The sequence below is a fragment of the Peromyscus eremicus genome, chromosome 3 (genome assembly GCF_949786415.1).
Source record: "Peromyscus eremicus chromosome 3, PerEre_H2_v1, whole genome shotgun sequence".
NCBI classification, from domain to species: Eukaryota; Metazoa; Chordata; class Mammalia; order Rodentia; family Cricetidae; genus Peromyscus; species Peromyscus eremicus.
In genome coordinates this window covers 98,894,494-98,916,236 of record NC_081418.1, presented here as the reverse complement: position 1 = coordinate 98,916,236, position 21,743 = coordinate 98,894,494, and the positions used below count along the sequence as shown (strand labels likewise).

Below are 21,743 nucleotides of genomic sequence, written 5' to 3'. Positions count from 1 at the left end.
TAATTTACAAATCCTAATTTTGCCTTGCATTTGTATAAAAATCACAATGTCCAGTTTCCTCATGTTTTCTTTGCTCAACTTAGTTTTTAAAGATCTTGGGTTTCAGAGTCATCATCATAGACTTCCGCTGTGTGGACCAAGTGTTTTAGCATCATCACCATAGATATCTGCTCTATGGCCCAAGGCATGAGGTGATTTCCAGTGCCTGGGTAGTGCTCAGTAAGTACCTATTGGAGGGATGAAAATCCATGAGCATCAGCCCTGAGAGCTGATAAGCACTTCAGCTGATGCTGCATCTTCTATCTCAGTTGGCCATCTGGAAAGGCTTAATTATGAGCAAAATGCTGGGTCTGGACTAGATGCTATTGTAGTCTCTTCAAATTTTGCAAGGCAGTTTTTCTTTTCAAAGTCAAGTTAGAGCATGTTCAGAAATGTGCCCGCTTTCCTTTCTGACTTCATGCAGGCTAGCCAGCTAAAGCCCTTGCCATTCCTTTGTTCAGGGAAGACACTGCTTTGGAAAGAACTCTGTTAAATGCCGCAGGTAGTAAATCTTTCTTCACCCCTGTCCTCCCACACATACAAAAAAGAGAAAGAAAATAAAAATTCAAGCTGAATTTACTTTTGCCCCAAGTAAACAGGAGAAACATAGATTTCTTTTTCGGTCTTAGAATTTTACCCATTTCAGTAGTTGTTGTAGTTTTCATCCTCTGAAGATTTCTGGATGTTATAGGAGTCCTTCTTCTGAGTCAGATGGAGCACTAATGCAGTGAGCAAGTGGGTGTTCTCTGTGAGGTTCATTCTAGAGCCTAGGCTCTGGAGATCGCTGTGGTCCAGCAGGACAGTGGAATTGCTCTTGGAGATATGACTGGGCTTCTCAAAGACCACCAGAAACTTGTTCTTGACTGTCACTCTCCCCTTCCCATGCTGTTAGTGTTGTCTCTATGTATTTAAATTGTTTGTGCTAGTGGAACCAACTGACTAATTCTGCCCCTACTATATCTATAACTGACAATGTACTTCTCCACTCTTGTTCACAGAGGGACCTATCAGGGCACAAGAACATTGTGGGCTACATTGATTCTAGTATCAACAATGTAAGCAGTGGCGACGTATGGGAAGTTCTCATTCTCATGGACTTCTGCAGAGGTGTGTGTTGACTTCACTGAAGCTCTTGTTTCTGGCACTTTAATGGTCAGGGGCACGGGGATCATTTCACTTACTGTCCATTGCACTCTGAAGATAATGCTCTGGTTTCACAGAAGGGCAAGCTATGCAGTCCATTGCTGTTCTTGGTTATTTTCATGAGTACAAGGGTTATGGTACAAAGAATTGAAAGCAACAGATAATTCCAGACCCTGTCTCCATTAGGTATAGAAGGGTTTGGCTGTGTATATAAATGAGACCACATGAAAATGAGGAAGAAGGTGTTCTTTATGAGGGCTTAACAATCAGTGAAGACATATAATAAAAACCAGTATGGAGCTTACAGAAACTGCAGCTTCCCTAGCCCTTCTTCACTCCCACCACTACCCCCCTCCTGTGATGGAGTGAAAGAACCCCTTTTGTCTGCGAAAGTGGCCCTCTTGTGCTCTGGGGCTGTAATACCTGGTAAAGCTACATTCAGGTGCTGCTGCTTCCAACTGTAAATAGATGAAAACTTGAAACTTCATGCATTTGTCCTGAGAAATCTAGACTGTAGCACAAATGTGTTGAGTTGATGACATCCCATGCACTCATCGTTTGGAGATTTGGCTCTTGTCACCCGAGCAGCTGACATTATAGGTTTGGGCCATTGCCTTACCGTTTGGTGCCCTGTTTTGTAATTGCCCTTAGTGTCACTAACATTTTCTGACTTTAAAGATATTGTCCATAAATTGTTCTTATCCTATAAATGTGACATTAACCGTTAGTTTTGGCTTTTGTTGACTATTAATCTGATTTTGTAGAATGCCACCAAATTTGAAATTGACAATTTATTCTTCTTTGACCATTCCTTTTTTGCATAGGACATTTTAGATGCCAAGCAGTAGGAGGACTTGGGTCTGGATAATTTTATTTAAAATTGGTAACCAGTCTTTTGTTGCCAGAGAGACCAAGTTCCCCCAGAGTTAAAGACTTCAAAGTGGAAACAGCCCCATCTTTTTCCTGCTCCCTGGATCTGTTGTGCTGTCTCATTTTTTCCGAAAGACATGACAGAGGCTGTGGCCTCGTCTTCTACATCATGGGGACGTGATTACTAGGCAGCAGTAACTGACTGTGATGTCAGTTCTGCTTCTAATCTCAAGGGTACAATGAGGGCAGTTCACATCTGTGTGCTTAAAAAAATAATCTGCTTTTGATGCATCAGAGGAGACATTGGGTTGTAAGAAAACAAATCCCAAGCAGAAACTTGAGACCCCTAGAGTTTAATGCTAGCTTGGCCAGTGATCCACTTCTGTCTGGACAGCTGTCAGTGCCTAGGTCCAAGTGATGAATATGCCTGTTAATATCCTTTCCCTTGCTCTGTACCTGTCTCAGGAGGCCAGGTGGTAAACCTGATGAACCAGCGTCTACAAACAGGCTTTACAGAGAATGAAGTCCTGCAAATATTCTGTGACACCTGTGAGGCTGTTGCCCGCCTACATCAGTGCAAAACTCCTATTATCCACCGGGACCTGAAGGTAACAGATTGATTGCTTGTGGAGTGTGTTTTTACTGAGTGTTTCTGTCTGTCCCAGGGATGGATCATGTATTGAGAGGTAGGAAAGAAGTGTAAGACATAGTTCCTAATTCTGGACTCCCATTGAAGTCGGGGGAGAGAAAATCCAAAGAAAAAGTACAGGTATCAACTTTGTTAACGAGCCCCCAGAATTTTTAAACTTTCAAATGCCCGAAGTCATATGTTTTTATTTTTATTTCTGTATTCCTAAATTTTTAATGGTCTTCAAAATTAATGTTAATTTAAGTATCTTATAAATAATGATGCTTACTTTTTATTACACACACACACACACACACACACACACACACACACACACGATTATTGTTGTTACTACTAGGATTAAACCCAGGGCCTTGCACACAGTTATTGTTGTTACTCTAGGATTAAACCCAGGGCCTTGCACATGCTAGGCAAGTGCTGTACCACTGAATTATATCCCCAGCCCTCTTTCATATTTTGAAAAATTAATTAATTATTTTTAATAATTGGTCCTGATTACCATCACATTGCCTGGTGCCTTTCCTATTGAAGTCACATGACAGCATTTGCACAATGGACTTGGCACCTGATTAGGGTTGAGCTTAACATTTATTGACCAACTGTGTGCTAAATATTCTACTGAACTTTATGCATACTGTTTTCTTAGACATTCTCCATTACCTTTTACAGGAACTAAGCAGCAGAGAGGCTGTGTGTCTTGCCTACATTCTTATAAATAGGAAACAGTAGTGTCAGAATTTAAAGTCAGCCCTTTGTGTGAGATTTCATATTATTCTCTGCCTCTATACCACCATGCAGGTGATGGCAGCAGAACTGTAGAGCATAAGAAAATTGCTTGACATTGCCAAATGCAAAGGATACTTTGTAGTATTTGTCTTAGTCTACCTGCTGCATTTGACCCCTTCAGTACCCTGTCTTCCTTGGACCTCTGAGGTATCATGTTCTCTCTAGCTCTTCCTGTTCAAGCTCCTTAGCTTGTTCTTCAGATTATTTGGCCTCTCTGAGCTGTGGTTCTGTCGTCTGTAAAATATAGATAGCAATGTCTACTGTTGAACTGTGTGAGCCTGGGCTAGCCTGGGTAGGGCCTGCTTATTCACAGGCAAAACTGAAGAAAGCCCCTCTTGCCCTGCCTAGCACGAGTGTGGCCTCTTTTTCCCTTTCCTTACAGGATATGATCTCAAAGTGTTCTTAGTCCTTAGGCTGTTTCTGTCCTTAAAAATAATCACAATAGAAGTACTATGCTATAGAAGAGTTCTCTTCAGATGCTGTTGTAATGCTTCAATTACTTCCTCTCAGTTTTTATGTTCATTTCTTTGAGAAAGATAAAGGTCATCATTGCAAACCATGGGGTCAAATCTGGGAAGACCACCTATTCCAGCCTTTATTACTTATCAGTGCAGAATCCTTGCCAGAGAAACCATGACTGCTGCCCCAACGGCTAATTATGTTATCAGGTCAGAATAGAGACAGAAGTTGTTTTTTTTGTTTTCTTTTTTAAAAAATTTGTTTTGTTATGTTATTTTGTGCTAGTTGTCCTTGCACTTAAGAGAGGGCAAGAAAGAGTTCAGGATGAACAAATATATTAAGGTTGAAAAATCATAGATGTCACTTTTCTTGTCACAGAAGAGACTTTGATCTTGTGGAGTATAGTAGGGTAAGGGCTCTTACCCTAAATTTTAAAACACGGGTTTGAAGATGTGTTCTTCTAACCCTCCACATTTCTCAGAGGTATTAAATTCTCTGAAATGCCCCAGTGCCAAGCTGTTTTGCGTAACGCTGAGGTAAAGAGAGGCCAGTGAGAGGTAGCTTTTCAGGTCCCTTAGCAAAGGCTCTGTCCAGATTTGGAAGTGACAGCTTTCATAAGGCTCTTAAGCTGTTAGGCTGGGAAATCAGGTCAGTGGCTTGAAACTCCGAAAAAACTGAAGTACTGAACAGCAGTGGTGTTTTGGTTTGGATCTGAAGTGCCACCCTCGGGCTTTTGTTCTGAATGCCTTTTCCCCAGCTGGTAGGGCCTTTAGGAGGTAGGGCCTAGCTGACGGAAGTAGATCCCTAGGGATTTTTAACAGGTATCGCCTGGGCCCTGGTTTCAGCCACTCTCTGCTTCCTGGTAGGTTCACTGTGATATGATGCAGGCTACCATGCCTTCCCCTCAGGATGGATGAAAATACCCCGAAATAGTGAACCAAAATAAATCTTTTCTCCCTTAAGTTGTTCTGCCAGACCACATTTGTTCTGTGGTCATGGCAATACAAGGGTGACTGATACAAATGGCAACCAGCCACAGGCTTGTGTCCTCAGGCCTTTGCCTGAGCATGTGGTGACTGTTCTCTCTCTTTGCCAGTGCTCAGAAGTGTGTGAGTGCTAGTCGGTCTCTCCCTCACTAATCTCTTGTAGCTTGTTACCTTCCCTCTTCCCCTTCCCATCGCCATTTGCCCTTGCTTGACCTATTCCTCTTCCCTCATTGTCTGCTTTCTTTTATTCTTTCTCTGCAAAGCTGACGTTCCTAAAATGGTTGTTTTCTTGAGCTCTTAAAGTTAAAAAATCCCAAATGCCTCCTAAGTAGTCTTTCTCGTCTCTCTTTGTCTGTCCTCTGTCTGCTCCCTTCCTTCTCTCTTAACCAGCCTGAAGTGTCCATGCTCTTTAACTGCATGCTGCACATCAGCATGGTGGCTGAGTGTGGTCTCAGAAGTCAGGCAGCCTGGTGTAAATCCTGCCCTGCCAGCCTAACCCCAGGAAAATTGAGTCCTTGACTGGCTTATCTTTTTCCATCTGTTAAGGGGGACAGCAAAGCTTAATAAGGATTTCATGGCCACTGTAAGTGAAAGTGCATAGGGTACTGATTGTCTGCCATGTGGTACTGAGTCCAGTATTGACAGTAATGTCACTCTTGCCTCAGTACTTTATTCCTGTGCCTAATTTTACCTTTTAAATGCATGACCTCTTCCAAAGCCACACATATCTCATCTCCCCAGAAGTGACAGCACTGTCCTATAATTGCCAGCTTAGCACTGTGCTGGACCAGCTGCATGAGCTTACTCCTATTCATGAAACCCCTCAGGCATGTGCCCATCTCCAGGCCTTGCTGCGACTTCTTGCTCAGAATGCTCTGTCCTATATGGGCCACGGCTGCAGCTTCTCATTCTGGTCTCCTTATTTGAGAGGCCTTCCAGGAATGTCATTTGAAGTGGCATTCCTTTTCAGTTTACCTATATTTAACCAGCAGGGATTTTTTTCATAATATTTTCAATACCAGACAACTATAATTATTTTCTTATTCCCACTTGGATTTTGAGCTCCAGAAAGGACTAAATTTTGCTTTTCTACAACTGTGTCCTTGGACCTAGAAGAGTACTTGACATATTGTAGGAATTCAAGCATGTTTCTTTCATAAGTGAATGGCAGTAATATCTTATATTTGTCAGGGAACTTACAGTTTATTTTGACATATATTCCCTTACTTGTAACAGTAGTGGAAATGTTATCAGCTCCACTTCGCAGATAAGAAACAAGCCAAAGGAGACTTGTAGATTTAACTAAGGTCAAACATCAGAAATACTCTTGAAGTCTTCTACCCTGAGTCCACGTTGAGTGCTTTGGTGGTGGTGATGATAGAGAGTAGCCAGTAGTGGCTAGGCTGGCCCAGGAGGTTTTCACAAGACAGTCTGAGGACGAGTGGAGAATGCAGTGGTGCCAGCAAGCAATTTCACCTTAAGCAGTTTCTGACCCTTTCTTCAGGTGGGCAGAGTAGCTGGAACAAACGACAGTTCATTTCAAGCCAACAATGTGCCTCGTCTTACTCTGCTTTGCTTAATTCCTCATTCCCTACTAGTGAGTTTTGATGCTGTAATTACTATGCTATTTATTATTAATTAATTTTCAGTTTTCTAGATAGATGTTCATTCCATATTACAAGTATAGAATCTGACTTGGACAGGGATAGGACTCATAAACTAGGAGAAGCATGATTTCACATAGGTCCTATAAGGTCCATGAGGCGGAGAGAAAAATCATCTCTAACCAATACTGATCAAGTGATTTCACAGAATTTAAGGATGCCTGCTGAAGTTTTGCACTGAAGTAGCATCTGTAAGGAATTTATAGGCTAATACACCACCCTTACCCAAAGGATTTGTACTGTACTGGGGAAGAAAAACATAAATATGTCAGTAGTCAGTTACAAATCCATAGAAGAATTCTGAGTCATCAGTCAGATCAAACATTGGCAAACTTTGCCAGCAGAAGGCCAGATAGGAATGTTTTAGGCATGCTAGTCATATAGTCTCATTGAATTGCTCAACTCTTCCATTGGAGAAAAAGTAGCTATATTATATTAGCCAGATTTCATTGCTGTGACAAATACCTGAGAAAAACAAAAGGACAAAAAAATATTTCGGTTTGTAGTTAGGAGTTTTCAGTCCAGGGTCATCTAATCCATCACTTTGAGCCTGAGGCAAGGTGGAATGTCATGGTGGGTACATACTTTGGAAACAGAATGAAGGGACTGGGGACTAGATAGAGCCTTTAAGGGCACATAACTGGTAATCCATCTCCTAAAAGCCCATTTTAGCTGTGAACTCATATGTGGACCAGTTCATTAATGAAATCAATACATTCATGATCCAGTCACCTATAAATGATTGAATGTACTAGCTGTGGACCAAGATTTTAACACAGGAACATTTTGATGGACATTTTGTACATAAACTGCCACATGTAGACTGCAGAATAAGTAACCTGTGGGCATGACTAGGTTTAGCCTGAAGGCCTTTCCATCCCCCTCCTGTGGGTAGTAAATTGTATGTATGTTTTAGGGTAGTCATGAAAGGTTTGACCAGCAGAGTTTTTATAAATTGTTGATACTTGGCTAATGGAGAGTGAGCAGTGGAATAAAGGGTATTAGATAATATAAAGAAAACGTAGATAGCCCTGCACAAACATGTCCAGCTAGGAGTGATGGCTGACTTCTTGTTGACTAGATTTCCATGTAGGTGCATTTCTGACTATAAAGAGTTAAGAAACTCTGCCCATAAGCCCAGTCCCATGTCCTCACAACCCCTACCATAGCTCAGAGCTGGAGGTGAATGTGGGGTCTTGAGTGATTTGCTTCTGCCTTTCCTGCCCTGGCAGCAATGGAGTTGTCTGTCTTTTCCTAGAGTTACATGGCTTAGGTTCACTTCAAGCTCTTTTGCTTACTAGCCATGTTACAGTATTGACTGAATGATCATGAGCCTCACTTTTTGTCCAACTGTAAGATGGGAATCATAATCCATAAACTGTGCTGAGTAAAGTAATACTGGCAGTAGTTACTGCTTGTCAAATGGTGTCTGTGACTTATAAGTATTAACTTGGTTTGGATTATTATTTTGGATTTATAAAGTGAGTTTATGCTCAGCATAGCTTGACTGTTTCTCTTTGTATAAATAGATTAAATTGGTGAGTTTTATAAAAAGGTAGAGATAGTAGAAATATTTGTCTGCCTTAGCCTTAATCTTCGGGGAACAACTCTGTCCCAGTCATTCATAATTCTGTGGTGGATAATTCTTCCTCATAAGGTCCTATTTACTTAGGTTCCTGGCCATGCCAGCTGCTTTTCCATAACTCTCGGTTAGTCGTGGAGGTGGAGTGCAGCTGCACCGCCACTCTGACCCTCTCTAGCGAACGTCAGACTTAAAGATTTCCTACAGGTGAAGGTCCAAAGGACACAACTTCAAACAACATGAAAACTCTTCACCAGCACCAAATATGAAGTTCAGTAGGAAGCAACAATCTGCAGTTTGCAGCAAAGATTTCAAATAGTTAGAATTAGCAATTATAGACTAAAAATACACTTAATCCAGGTTTTAGAAGAATTAAGAGAAAACTTTAGATATAACAATAGGAATAAGAGGATTCCTCCTCAGTCAGATATTTTTAAAGAACCAGTAGGGTATTTGGCTACTGTCTTGACTGGAACATGAATAGTCCTTGAATGTGTGCATGCCCAACCAGATTATTAAGTGTGTTTTTGTTTTTTTATTCTATTCAACAGTATCTAGACCAAAAATCTAGTAGAGTTGGGCAAAGAAGATCTCAGCTATGGATAAGAGATGGTTGCCGTTGAGGAGCTTATAGTCTTTTTGACTTAGTTTCAAGGTGGTCCGTCTGGGGGAGGGGGGCTGAAGAAAAGGACCGTAGAGTCTACAGTCTTAAGGGCCTAGCAAGATTTTGGGTTTTGGCTGTCATTTTATTGGCGTGCACAGCCAGGTCTGTCTTTCCCCGTGCTGGTCAACTCATTCCCCCACAACAAGAGCTAATTGGTGTATTTTGACAATGTTGTGCTCAGTAATTTTTCTTTCAATCCCAGCACTCAGGAGGCAGAGGCAGGCAGATAGATCTCTGTGAGTTTGAGGCCAGCCTGGTCTACAGACAGAGTTCCAGAGCAACTAGGGCTGTTACACAGAGAAACCCTGATTCAAAAAACTGAAACCAAAAACAACAACAAAATTGGAATTAAAAATTTTTATTTTATGTGTATTGTCTGTATGTCTATTCACCACGTACATGATTGGTGCCTACTGAGGCCAGAAGAAGGCATTGGATCCCCTGGAACTGGAGTTGCAAACAGTTGTGAGCTATCATGTGGGTGCTGGGAATTGAACCTGGGTCCTCTGGAAGAGCAGTGAATTCTCTTACCTGCTGAGTCATCTCTCCAGCCTGTGCATGTTGTTTGGGAGTTCTTTTCACTGGAATAAGGGTTTCTCTAAGTCTTGGTCCTTACAAGCTTCACTAAGTTAAAACTCTTAGTATACAAAGACTTCCTTTGTTTAAAAGTTAAAACAAACAAACAAACAAACAAACAAACAAAAATCCTCAAACCCTCAAATAAGATTCTAACAGAGAAATTGCTCATTTATCACCAGGCATTTTGTCACTTTGAGAAGTAACTAATATGAAAAACATCAGTTCTGAAAGTCTAACTGATAAAGACATTATTATACCCACTTAAAAGTGAAGTAAATTTTAGCATGGACAATGAAACACCAAAGAAAAATGGGGAAATGGTATTTTTTTGAGTTGGATCCTGGGGAGGCTTCCAAAAGGAGGTAGCCTTTGTACTTGGGTTTGATGGTTGGCTAAGAAAGAGGCTGGGGTCACGGAGAGCACGCTAAACTGAAAATATTGATCACTGTTACTACAGAGGTGAGAAATGTGACTGGCTGGAGCTGGCTAGCCCTGAAAATGGGGCCCTGGCTTTCCCAGCCGTGCAGTTACCTCTGTCTCCCTCTCTGCCTGCATTTGACCCTGTTCCCTCTGTGTGTCGTTTGCTTCCGTTGGAGTGAGTCCTGTTAAGACATGGTGAGGAATAAGTTCTCTGTGCACACTAAGATTATTAAAATGAAACCTTTTGTAATATGACTGTGAAACTAGCTCTTCCCATTACTAAGTGGCATCTTGGATTGAGTGGTTTGGGAATGTTTTTCAGGTTGAGAATATCCTCTTGCATGACCGAGGCCACTATGTCTTGTGTGACTTTGGAAGTGCCACCAACAAATTCCAGAACCCACAGGCCGAGGGAGTCAATGCAGTAGAAGATGAGATTAAGAAGTAAGCCTTTTCTCCTTTCCTGGAGTTTTGTCCATTGTCAGATGAGCACATTCTCTTTCAGCTTATGGGTGAAACAGAGTGAGGAGAACATGGTGCTGGCTGGTTCCCCTTTTCCCAGAGCAGACTGTTCACCTATTGGGTTGTTTGATTGTCCCTGAAAGCCGAGGTGGGAAAACTGGCCGGTGGACTGACAGAAGAGTCTTAAAACTTTCTCAATGCTCCTGTGGTCACTATACACAAATTTTAATTTACAGTGCCACACATCCATAAAAAGATGAGTGATAGCTGGAGAGGGTGGGGAAAGTGTGGTATATCCCTTTAACTCCAGCAACTTGCTATGTGGCCTGGGCTACATAGCAAGACCTTGTCTCAAAAACCAAAAGGAAAACTAAAGACTAAATGGTGATATATACTCATTGAAGTACCATGATTTTCCAAGAGAAGTCACACTATGGCATTATGAATCAGATAGGTGTGTGTTTTTTACTGAACTCTAAATTGCTACCTCCTTTTTCATGAGGAACTCAACCACTCCCTAGTGGAATTTATGGTAAATAGAGCTACTGAAACCTCTACAGTTACTGAGTCAGGGACCTGACTGGAAGTCTCTTTATATTTTGGCTCCTGTAGGAGCCTCATGTCCACACTATTGGGTTTTCCCAGGCACAATAGACTCATTATGGCTTCTAGTAAATCAGCTGTCCATCATGTACTCACAGATAGTGAGCCTCTGTCCCCTTTGTGTATCACTCAGGTAACCATGTCTGAGGCAAGACCACTTCTAGTCCAAGGCCCTGATAAGACACCCAAAGAAATCCCCCTGGGGCCAGATACTAGAGCAGCATAGTTGAATGTTTAGTAACATCAAGATATTCATTCACTTAGGACAAGTGCTTATACTACTGTTTTCTTGAGTCAAAGATAAGAAAGAACACTTTAGTTTTAGCCTCAAAGAACCCATGATTATGGAGCTGGAATGATGGCACAGTGCATAAAATGCTTGCCATGTAAACGTGAGGACCAGAGTTTGGATCCTTAGCACTCATAGAAAAGCTTGGTGGACATGATGGCTTGTCCGTAATTCCAGTGCTTGGGAGGTGGAGACAGGGAATCTCTGGAGCAAGCTGGATAGCTAGACTCATCCTATCAGCAAGTCTCAAGACATAAAGTGGAAAGCAGTGAAGGAAGACACTATCAACTCTGTTCTGCACACACGTAGGCACACATACACTACATACATTACTCTCCCCAGAAAAGAACACATGAAATCCCCACCCTAGCTAGAGCTCACTTGGGTTGCCTCTCTGAGTCTCATGTTAAGAGTTTACTATTTTAAAAATTAATAATCAGCCGGGCGGCAGTGGTGCACACCTTTAATCCCAGCACTTGTGAGGCAGAGCCAGGTAGATCTCTGTGAGTTCGAAGCCAGCCTAGTCTACAGAGTGAGATCCAGGACAGGCACCAAAACTACACCAAGAAACCCTGTCTCGAAAAATGAAAACAAAACAAAACAAAAAAACCTCTAATCATCAAAACATAGTGTTAGACTAGAATAACTTATAGGGGAAAATTTTGTCATTTGGAGACTCAAAAAAGGGTGCTTTTAGGACTTTGTGTCTGAATACCCCAATACTCCAATGTTCTAGGCGTAGAAGATCTTCTGTGAGAGGCTGTGATGACATCAGTGTACCAACGAGAATCTTTCACTTTATCTGTACTAATATTTAATTTGCTCTTCTGCAGATTGCTGCCAGAGAATTGATTCTAGTAATGTGAATAAAAATTGTTTCTCCTTGATTTAATTATAATACTGATATATTTAACAAACTGGATCTTTTGATTGTAGATACACAACACTGTCCTATCGAGCTCCAGAAATGGTCAACTTGTACAGTGGCAAAATCATCACTACGAAGGCAGACATTTGGGTATGTGTCAACTAAGCCATCTGCACCCCAGATGTCAGCTGGCCTTGGCTGGACTCCTAAGCTTAACTAGCCAGGGGGAGCACACAGTGTTGCCCACTGTTGATTATTTTATTATTTTATGTGTATGTGTGTTTGTCTGCATGTGTGTCTATGTACCATGTGTGTTCAGTGTCCTTAGAAGACAGTATTGAATCCCCTGGAACTGAGGTTACAGATAGTTGTGAGCCACCATGTGGGTGGTAGATATTGAATTTGGGTCCTTTGGAAGAGCAGCCAGTGCTCTTAACCACTGAGCCGTCTCTCTAGTGACCTTGTTGCTGATCTTGGTGTCAGGGGACAGCCATGGCCTCTTGGAATATGGGGTAAAAACAACAACAACAACAACAACAACAATAATAATAATAAACTAGTTTGCATGTATACGTGTGCTTTTCATTTGTATGGTATACTTCTAAAGAACAGACCAGGTGAAATAGTCTTTACTAGTCATAGATAAGAATGTAACTCAGATGCTAGATTGTCACTCTGGGTTCTAAATTCAAGTGTTGCATAGGTAATGTTATGTGGGGTTTGTTTCTGCTGTGAAACCTGGCTGGTACTGGCCTCTTTGAGCAGATCGCTGGCTTTATGGTAAATAAACCACTAGTTGCAATCTGCTTTCTTATTTTTTAGGCTCTTGGCTGTTTGTTATATAAATTATGCTACTTCACTTTGCCATTTGGAGAGAGCCAGGTGGCAATTTGCGATGGAAGCTTCACAATTCCCGATAACTCTCGGTATTCTCAAGACATGCATTGCCTTATTAGTAAGTATTTCAAGTTTCCAGTTTCATGTTTTTATTTGTAATCACAAGGAATGGATTGGAGGATAAAGGGATTAAATTCCAGGAACAAGATAAAGAAATCATTTGATACTGTTGGGAACAGTGATAGCATGGCAATGTTCACTTAGAGAAGCTGGTCTTTTTGCTAGAAAACTAAACTCTGCTTTGAAGCTGAGCCAGCCACACAAATGGGAATGGTAGTTGTGCTCGGAGCAGCATGCTGCTGCTGTGTTCTGCTGCAGTCTATTTAAGAACTCAGAGTCCAGCTGACTCACATCAAGGGATAAGAAATTTATCTTTGCAAAGCTGAAAGCAGCTCAAGTGAGCATGATTGCGGTGCTGGAATGAATATGTAATTAAGACCATAGAACTCCATGGAGCCAGGTTTTTCCTCTTATTTAGGTTATCGCTGGATTTTTACAACAAGCATCTAAATTGAATGTTTTGTTTAAAATTCTGAAGATTTTCATTTCTTTGTGTTATCATAGCCAGCATATGTACTAACATCCATTAACCAGATGGCAGAAAAGTAAGATTTGTACCAGAACCTGTATGAAATGCTAAAGAAACAGATTTTTTATTTTAAAAAAGTAATCTTTTAAAATGCTGGTTAAGACATTTAGTAGATAAGTTTGAAAAAACACCATAGACCATAAATCCTGAGCTACCTAGTTTGAGAGAAAGACAGGTGATGCAGAACATTGATCTATCTGTATTGAGGCCTACTTATACCTCACCTAATTCTCAAAACCTGTAGGTTTGGTGGGCCTGCATGCATTTGTTTGTTTGTTTATTTGTTTGTTTGTAATTTGAGACAGCATATCACTATGTAGCTTTAACTGTCCTGTAACTTACTGTGTAGCCCAGGCTGGCCTCAAACTCACAGAGATCTGCATGCCTCTGCCTCCTGAGTGCTGGGATTAAAGGTGTGCCCCACTTAGACTGGCAAGACCTGGAGATCTTAAGGGTCATTGTCCATATTACCCACAAGAGGGAACAGAAGATTTACTCAAGCTGACAAAATTCTGGCAGTTCCACAATGGCCCTTTCCATTGTGACACTTCTCAGTGAGCTTATCGGGTAGGAAGGAGTGTGGCTCTTGAGGATTGCCAGATAGTTTGCAGAGTCACAGCAGTGTGTCTATCCTAGGACTGCAGATGTGCAAGGAAGTGGAGAAAGGGCTGGTCTTGGTGTTGCTCATAGCTTTTTTTTTCTTTTCTACTTTTCCTTTCTAACATCTGCAACAGTGAATTCATGTTGGAAAAGAGCTCTTTCTGAGGGACTGTAGCACTGACACCTTTTCTAGACTCTATTTAGTGTGCACGCTATTTGAAGATTTTGAAGACTGTAAACTTGTAGGCCTCTTGTTGCCTCCCCAATGCCTTTCCCCAGACTGTCTTTTTTTTCACTTTCTTTTGGTAGTGTTGCCATCCATGCCTGGATAGATAACAGACAATTTTCTAGAAGAAGCTGACTTAAGCTCCATCGATTCTCTTTAAATCACTTGTCTTGATTCTCTTCGTTGTCACCAAAGTATGTACAAACTCTGGTAGATCATGACCTGGTACATTGCCCCCAGCTTCTCTACTCTCTTTTCATTCTTCCAGTACATCTCTACCATGGATTATTCCTAGAAAATGTCACTTTCTCATGTCCCATTGAGTAAACTTGAGTGGCTTGCCAATGGTCCCACAATTAGGCCCTGATTCTTAGCATAGTGCTTAGGGTCCTTTGTATTCTTTTTCTGTCCCACTCAGGCAGCCATCTTGGCACATTGTCCTTTGGGCTCATGTTCCTAGGTAGCGGTGTTCATTTTCTGGCCTTTATCTAAGCTTGCCTTTTTTGGCATTTGTCCTCTAATCTAGACTGCCTTTTTCTTTGGTCTTCATTGACTAACTTTGTCTTGTCTCTTTGGCAAGGCCGTTCAAGGCTCAGCCTCACAGATCTTTTCTGAACTTAGTGCCCAGTTCATTTGTTCCTCAAGCAGTAAACTGTCTTAACTCATTTTGCATGTGTTTACACATGTGCTTGCATCTTCTCAAAGATTTCTCCTGAGGAATTTTCTAGTGTCAGAGACACTTGAAGGACCTGGAAATAGACAGGCAGTCTATGGAGCTGAGTATGTTAACTTCTTAATTTTCCTCAAACTAAAAACTCGCTTATATCTCCAACAAGAATAGTAAGTAAGTTCATGAGTTTGTTTTTTAGATCTAGAGACAGAACCCAGGGATTGTCTTCCACCAAACCTTGAGTTCATGATATCTGAAGTTTGGTTGTATTTGTCAACAGTCACTTGTTTAACAGAGGGGGAAGACCACGGCATATTCTTAGTCTTAGACCATGAAGCTGCTCATTTTTTGTCAAGAGTGTGAGCCCCTGACATCCAGGATATGAACCCCAAGTAGCTTTGCTACAGCTCAGGGAATTTTCTTGTTTCCCTTGCTAGGAAAGGGGCTAATTGAACTGTCTGACCTTTATGAGAATTGAAACTGAAAACACAACCCAACTTCAACATTAGAAAAGTTCAGTTACCTAGCTGATGCAACAACTGTTAAGATATTATGGAATAAATTCATGTATGTTTGTCTTAGGGTATATGTTGGAACCAGACCCTGACAAAAGGCCGGATATTTACCAGGTTTCTTACTTCTCATTTAAACTACTCAAGAAAGAATGCCCAATTCCAAATGTACAGGTATGTAATGGTGCTTTTTAAAAGGATTCATAATTTTTAAGGTTGTTTTTATTTGTTCTTTGAGAATTTCATATACAATGTATTTCAAATACAATATATTTTGACCATATCCATCCCTATTCCTCCCTCTAACTGTTAGGATTCTGCTGCTCCTCCAGCTGCATGAATGAACACATGCAGTTCAGTAGCTTAGTAAGGGGTCTTAGTCTTACATCATCAGTGTGCTGCGTGATAGCCCAAATGTGCGCAGCACGGTCACGCAATCAGCGCATGCATGGTGTGGCTCCGTAAGCCCAACTGCACATGTGCACGGGAATCCTTAAAAAGCCAGACACAGACTCCTCCTCTCTCCCCGCACCTCTCTCTTTCTGCATGTGCTTCTTCCCAGGCCTGGTTATTCTTTTCTGTCCCTCCCCGCCTAATAAAGCTCTGATACTGGGTTTTGTTGTTTCTCATGACCTTTTCCCCAGTAACCAGTGCTGCTTATCATTTTTCAAGACAACACTAACTCCTCTAGCACCCTCTCTAGCCCATTCCTCCCAAATTCATGTCATTTCCTTTTTTTTTTTTTTTTTTTTTTAAAATAACCCACTGAATCCTATTAGTTCTGCCCGTATGCCCACAGATGTGGGGCTCTCCACCTGAGCACTGGCTACCTATGGTTGTTACATCTCCAAAGACAAATGGCTCTCCCTCAAAAAGTATCAACTGCTCAACTCCTCAGCAAGATGTGGGGCCTCATGAGTCCCTAGAAATTTGATTAACTTGATCTTGGGTAGATCTTGTGCATATAACCACAGCTGCCATGAGTTCATTAAAATGGTGCTATTTAAAGGAAGTAAACATCATCAAATTGTTATTTTTGAGTCATTATGGGTGTTCATCTCTAGATTCAATGAATATTAATGTCCCTTGCTTTACACACTATAGGACATTCAAGCAAAGCAGTTACTATAAAGAGAATCCAATTTTCCCATGAATTTAATTATGAAACTGAGACAACTCACTGAACATTAACAACCTCCTCCCCAAATGCCTAGGGACTGAGCTGAGTAGAATGACCACCACTCACTGAGAGCAGCATGTCTGCTGTGTTTCCCTAGAATGATCAATTGCCTTGTTTTCCTGAGACAAGGCTCTATTCCCCCTGCTGTTCTTTCTTTCTTCTTGCGCATTTTGCTTCTGTGATTCCATCTCATGCATTTGTCTAGCCTCCTTTCCCTCTAACAGAGAGATGAGGCCCTAGAAGTCATATTGGAAGATGGCAAATGCTACTTCCATTAGTCCTAGTCAGACTGGTTGTTTCTTGTTTGGAGATTTTATTTTTATTTTATGTTTTAAAACAGGATTCATGATCCTCCTGCCTCAACCTCCCATGTCCTGGGATTACTGTCATAGGCCATCATACCTGGCCTCAGACTGCTTATTATTTACAAAGAAATCCATATGCTTTTTTTCCCTTTCAACTCTCCCATTTTAGAACTCTCCCATTCCTGCAAAACTTCCTGAACCAGTGAAAGCGAGTGAGGCAGCTGTGAAAAAGACCCAGCCAAAGGCCAGGTAAGAAATACCCTCAAGAGCTTGCTTGTATTGTGCTTGTTGCCGGCTTGCAGTGGAGGTGCCTGCTGCTGAAGTCCTGTGTGGCTGTGACTAGAGGCTGCCCAGATCAGGAAAGCAAGCTCTGTCGCCCTATGCAGAAACTGGTCTTTGGGACTGCCAAGAGGGATATAATAAAATGCTGAGATCTACATTTGAAAGGAATCAGTAACCTCACAGATGTCGTCCGTTGCATGTCGTCCGTTGCATGTCGTCCGTTGCATGTCGTCCGTTGCATGGCAATAGATGGTAGGGGCTTTCTGGGATGAGACAATGCTAGACTTTAAGGGTTGGTGCTAGAGCATTGTCCTAACCTGTTTCTGAGCTGGTGGTTAGCCATGTTTACCCCCTAGTCTGACACATTCTTTCTTCTCTGGCTCCAGCCATATTAGGAAAGTGCAGTTGAATGAAAGTCCGTGAACATTAAAAGATCCCTCTAGGTCTTAGCTAATTGCACTGGAGTCACGTGGGTCTTCAAGAGCAGACACCAAGAAAGGATTAAACAAGTAAGGGGAGATACCCAAGTTAGAGGAGAAGGGAGCAAGCCAGGAAATCCTGGGTAGGTGGTTGGGAGGTACAAGTCTCACTTCAGAGGGGAAGGAGAGTAGTGAGTAGACATGACCCAGACTACAATACTGTTTCAGGAAGGATGGCTGAAGTACTTATCCCAGAGTCAGCCAGCAGAGGAGTGCCTTCCTACTGGAGTCTCTGCACTTGGGATTTGGGGCCAGAGAGTGGTTTGTGGGAAGGAAGCTGCAGGCCATACTGGACTGGATTTTTAGATTGGTTTTCACACCTGTCACAGCTCAGGATCTGCCAGACACGTTTATGTGGATTCCAAATGAAAAATTCTAAAGGTGACCGGTAGGTTCTCTGTCCCTCCTTTTCCTGCCATCCTCCAATGGCAAGGAAATGCTAGTAACAGACTGTAAACAAAGACTCTGGATAACAATATGTGTATTTTAAAAATATTTGATTATTTATTTAAGTGTAAATGTACCTGGGCAAGCAGATTTATGTGCTCTGAGTGCAGGTGCCCCCCTAGGGGTGAGAAGAGGCTAGTGGATCCCCTGAAGCTGGAGTTATAGGAGTGTGAGCCACCCAGCATGAGTGCTGAGACCTGAACTCCAGGGACCTCCGCAGAAGCAGTGTGTGCTTATACCTGTTGAGCCACGACCAGAACAACTTGTAGAAGAAAGTATTTTATTCAGGCTTATGGTTCCAGAGGGATAAGAGGGGGAGGCATGGCAGCAAGCAGCAGGCATGGTGGCTGGAGCAAGATGCTGCTGGGATCTCACATCCTTTACTGCAGGCATGAAGCAGGGGGCAACTGCAAGGAAAGCAAGGCCTTACGTTCTCAAAGCCCACCCCCAGTGACATAGTTCTTCTGTAGATAGCATCACCAACTGGGAACCAAGTATTCAAGGGTCTCAGACTGTGGGGACACCTTATTCAGACCACCATAGCTAGTCTGGTAGTTCTGCTCCATGAAGCTCTGGGGTCCGGGTTTCTTCATGCTTTTCACTTTCTCACCTTACAACAGAGCTATGTCCTCCTGGGTTAATGTGGCTGCATCCATATTCAAAGCAGCAAAATTAAGAAATAGTCAAAGAGACCATTATTCCTTAAGGTTTCTAGAAAGTGCCAGATAGTCATCCTTTCTGTTCTGCATACAGCTAGAACTTGGTCATTTCAGATTGCAAAAGAGGCTGTGCTATGTGATCTGTATCTTAGGTAATTCTATGTCAAACTGAAAATTTATTATTTTGGAAAACAAACAAGTATGCATATTTTAGAAATGGTGTTCCTGTTATACTCCCCAATTTTAAACTGTTTATTTTGGACTATTTGCTTAGTTCTTTCATTTGTCCTGTTGGGTTCATTCATCTGCATGCTTTTCACTGTAGAGAGCTCCCCCACCATTTAAAATGATTTGTTTTTGTTTATGTCTGTGTGGTGCTATGTTTGTGTGAGTATAGGTGCCCACAAAGGTTAGAAGAGGTCATCAGATCCCCTGGAGTTGGAGTTAAGAACTCAGGTCATGTGGAAGTATATATAGCAAGCACTTGTAACTACAGAGCCATCTCTCCAGTCCCTAGAGAGCCCATTGTCGCAGCTATTTTCAACCAAGTTTAAGTTCTCTGTGTGTGAAAAACCACTGCCCCAACCATTACCCAGAGTATATTCTGGAAATCCTGTGTTTGGTGAAAGAGTCTCAAGATGGAATCAGCTTAAAGAACATTGTTTCTCTGTAGAGGAATCTCATCACCAGTCACTCTGCACATTGACATGCTTAAGAAATCTGTTCATAGACTTTGTCAGTGTGTTTAAAACTTATTTGTCCACCAAATACTTCTCTCTCTCTCTCTCTCTCTCTCTCTCTCTCTCTCTCTCTCTCCTCTCTCTCTCTCTCTCTCTCTCTCTCTCTCTCTCTCTCTCTCTCTCTCTCTCTGTGTGTGTGTGTGTGTGTGTGTGTGTGTGTGTGTGTGTGTGTTTAAACATAGTTACTCTGTGTAGCCCTGGATGTCCTGGAACTCACTCTGTAGACCAGGCTGGCCTCAAACTTACAGAGATCTGCCTGCCTCTTCCTCCAGAGTCCTGTGATTAAAGGTGTGCTCCACCACCACCCGGCTTTTTAAATTTTTTTTTACTGGAGACATTTAGTAACATTTTTACTAAATGTAAACGAATTATTACTAATGATATAAAGTTTTTATTTCTCCCTAATTGTAGTTAGAGTTTTCCTGCCTGGCCCAGAGTCAGGACAAATCTCTCTCACCTGCCAGTCCCACAGCTGCTCAGACCCAACCAAGTAAACACAGAGACTTATATTGGTTACAAACTGTATGGCCGTGGCAGGCTTCTTGCTAACTGTTCTTACATCTTAAATTAATCCATTTCTATAAATCTATACCTTGCCACGTGGCTTGTGGCTTACCGGCATCTTCAAATGCTGTTTGTCATCGTGGCGGCTGGCAGTGTCTCTGACTCAGCCTTCTACTTCCCAGCTTTATTCTCCTCCTTGTCCCGCCTGTACTTCCTGCCTGACCACTGGCCAATCAGTGATTTATTTACTAAGCAATCAGAGCAACACATTTGCCATACAGAACATCCCACAGCACCTAATTTCTTTGATAAACTCACTTGTCATTAAAAAGTATATTCAGGAACTGGGGAGGTAGCTCAATTTTTTTTAATTGGAAATTCATACAATATATTCTGGCCACCGTGTTCCTCCCCCATTTCCCAGATCCTCTCCACCTCCCTACCTATCCAACTCCACACCTTCTTCCTCTCTCTCTTTAGAAAAAAAAAAAAAACTGGCAAATTTAAAAAAGAGCCAGCATTGGTGACGCACGCCTTTAATCCCAGCACTCAGGAGGCAGAGGCAGGCAGATCTCTGTGAGTTGGAGGCCAGCCTGGTCTACAGAGTTCCAGGACAGCCAGAGCTACACAGAGAAACCCTATCTCAAAAAAACAAAACAAAACACAAATAATGAAAAACAATAGCAACAAAAAACCAAAAACAAATAATTAAATAAATAAAATGAAAAATAATAATAATAGAAAAAAGCTGAGACAGCACAAGAAACACATATATAAACAGATACGTATACAAAAAAGGAAAAGCCATAAAAACATAAAATTGGAAACCATAATTAATATACAAGCAAAAGACCAGTAAGATTTAAAAAATACGCCAAACAAAACAATATGACACAAAAAATTCTAGAAAAGCACCATTGAGTACATTTTGTGTTGGTTATCTTCTGGGCCTTGGGGCCTGCCCTTCAGTGTGTTTTCTCTACCCAGTGAGACTTTATTGAAGAAAACTAAGTTTTCCTTTGCACGTGGTTGTCAGTTGGAGACAGCTTCTTGGTTAGGGATGGGAGATCATGTCCATTTCCCTGTCTCAGTGCTGGAACTCCATCTGTCTTGAACCTGTGCAGACCCTGTGTATGCTACCACAGTCTTGTGAGTTCCTGTGTTCCTCAGCCCTGTTTTGTCTGAAGACACGTTTTCTTGGTGTCCTCCATCTCCTTTGGCTCTTATAATCTTTTCCCTTCCTCTTCTGTCTGGCTCCCTGAGCCCTGAGGGGAGGGGTTTTATGAAGACATCCCTTTTAGGACTGAGTGTTCCGGTTTTCTCATTCTCGGCAGTGTCCAGTTGTGGGTCTCTGTGTTAGTTCCCATCTACTGCAGCGAGAGGAAAGCTTCTCTAGTGATGGCTGAGTAAGACACTGACCCAGAGATAAAGCAGCAAATGTTGCCAGCAGTCGTCTCAGGGCTGTGCTCCTTTAGCAGAACAGTAGTATTTGGTGTCCCTAGGCCCGTGGTCTGTCTAGTCTCAGGTTTGGGCCACCTGTCAGGCATGGGTTCTATCTTGTGGAGTGAGCCTTAAATCCAACCACACAGT

General features: G+C 41.9%; 1 protein-coding gene across 1 annotated transcript in view; it reads left to right on the top strand.

Annotated features, from left to right (window-relative positions):
• The window catches only part of Aak1 (AP2 associated kinase 1), a 161,277-nt gene that overhangs the window by 87,566 nt on the left and 51,968 nt on the right, over positions 1–21,743 (top strand). Inside the window, 7 exon segments of the mRNA XM_059258123.1 lie at positions 1,038–1,146; positions 2,518–2,660; positions 10,164–10,285; positions 12,132–12,213; positions 12,886–13,018; positions 15,628–15,731; positions 17,212–17,291. Coding sequence (XP_059114106.1) covers positions 1,038–1,146; positions 2,518–2,660; positions 10,164–10,285; positions 12,132–12,213; positions 12,886–13,018; positions 15,628–15,731; positions 17,212–17,291 — 773 coding nt within the window.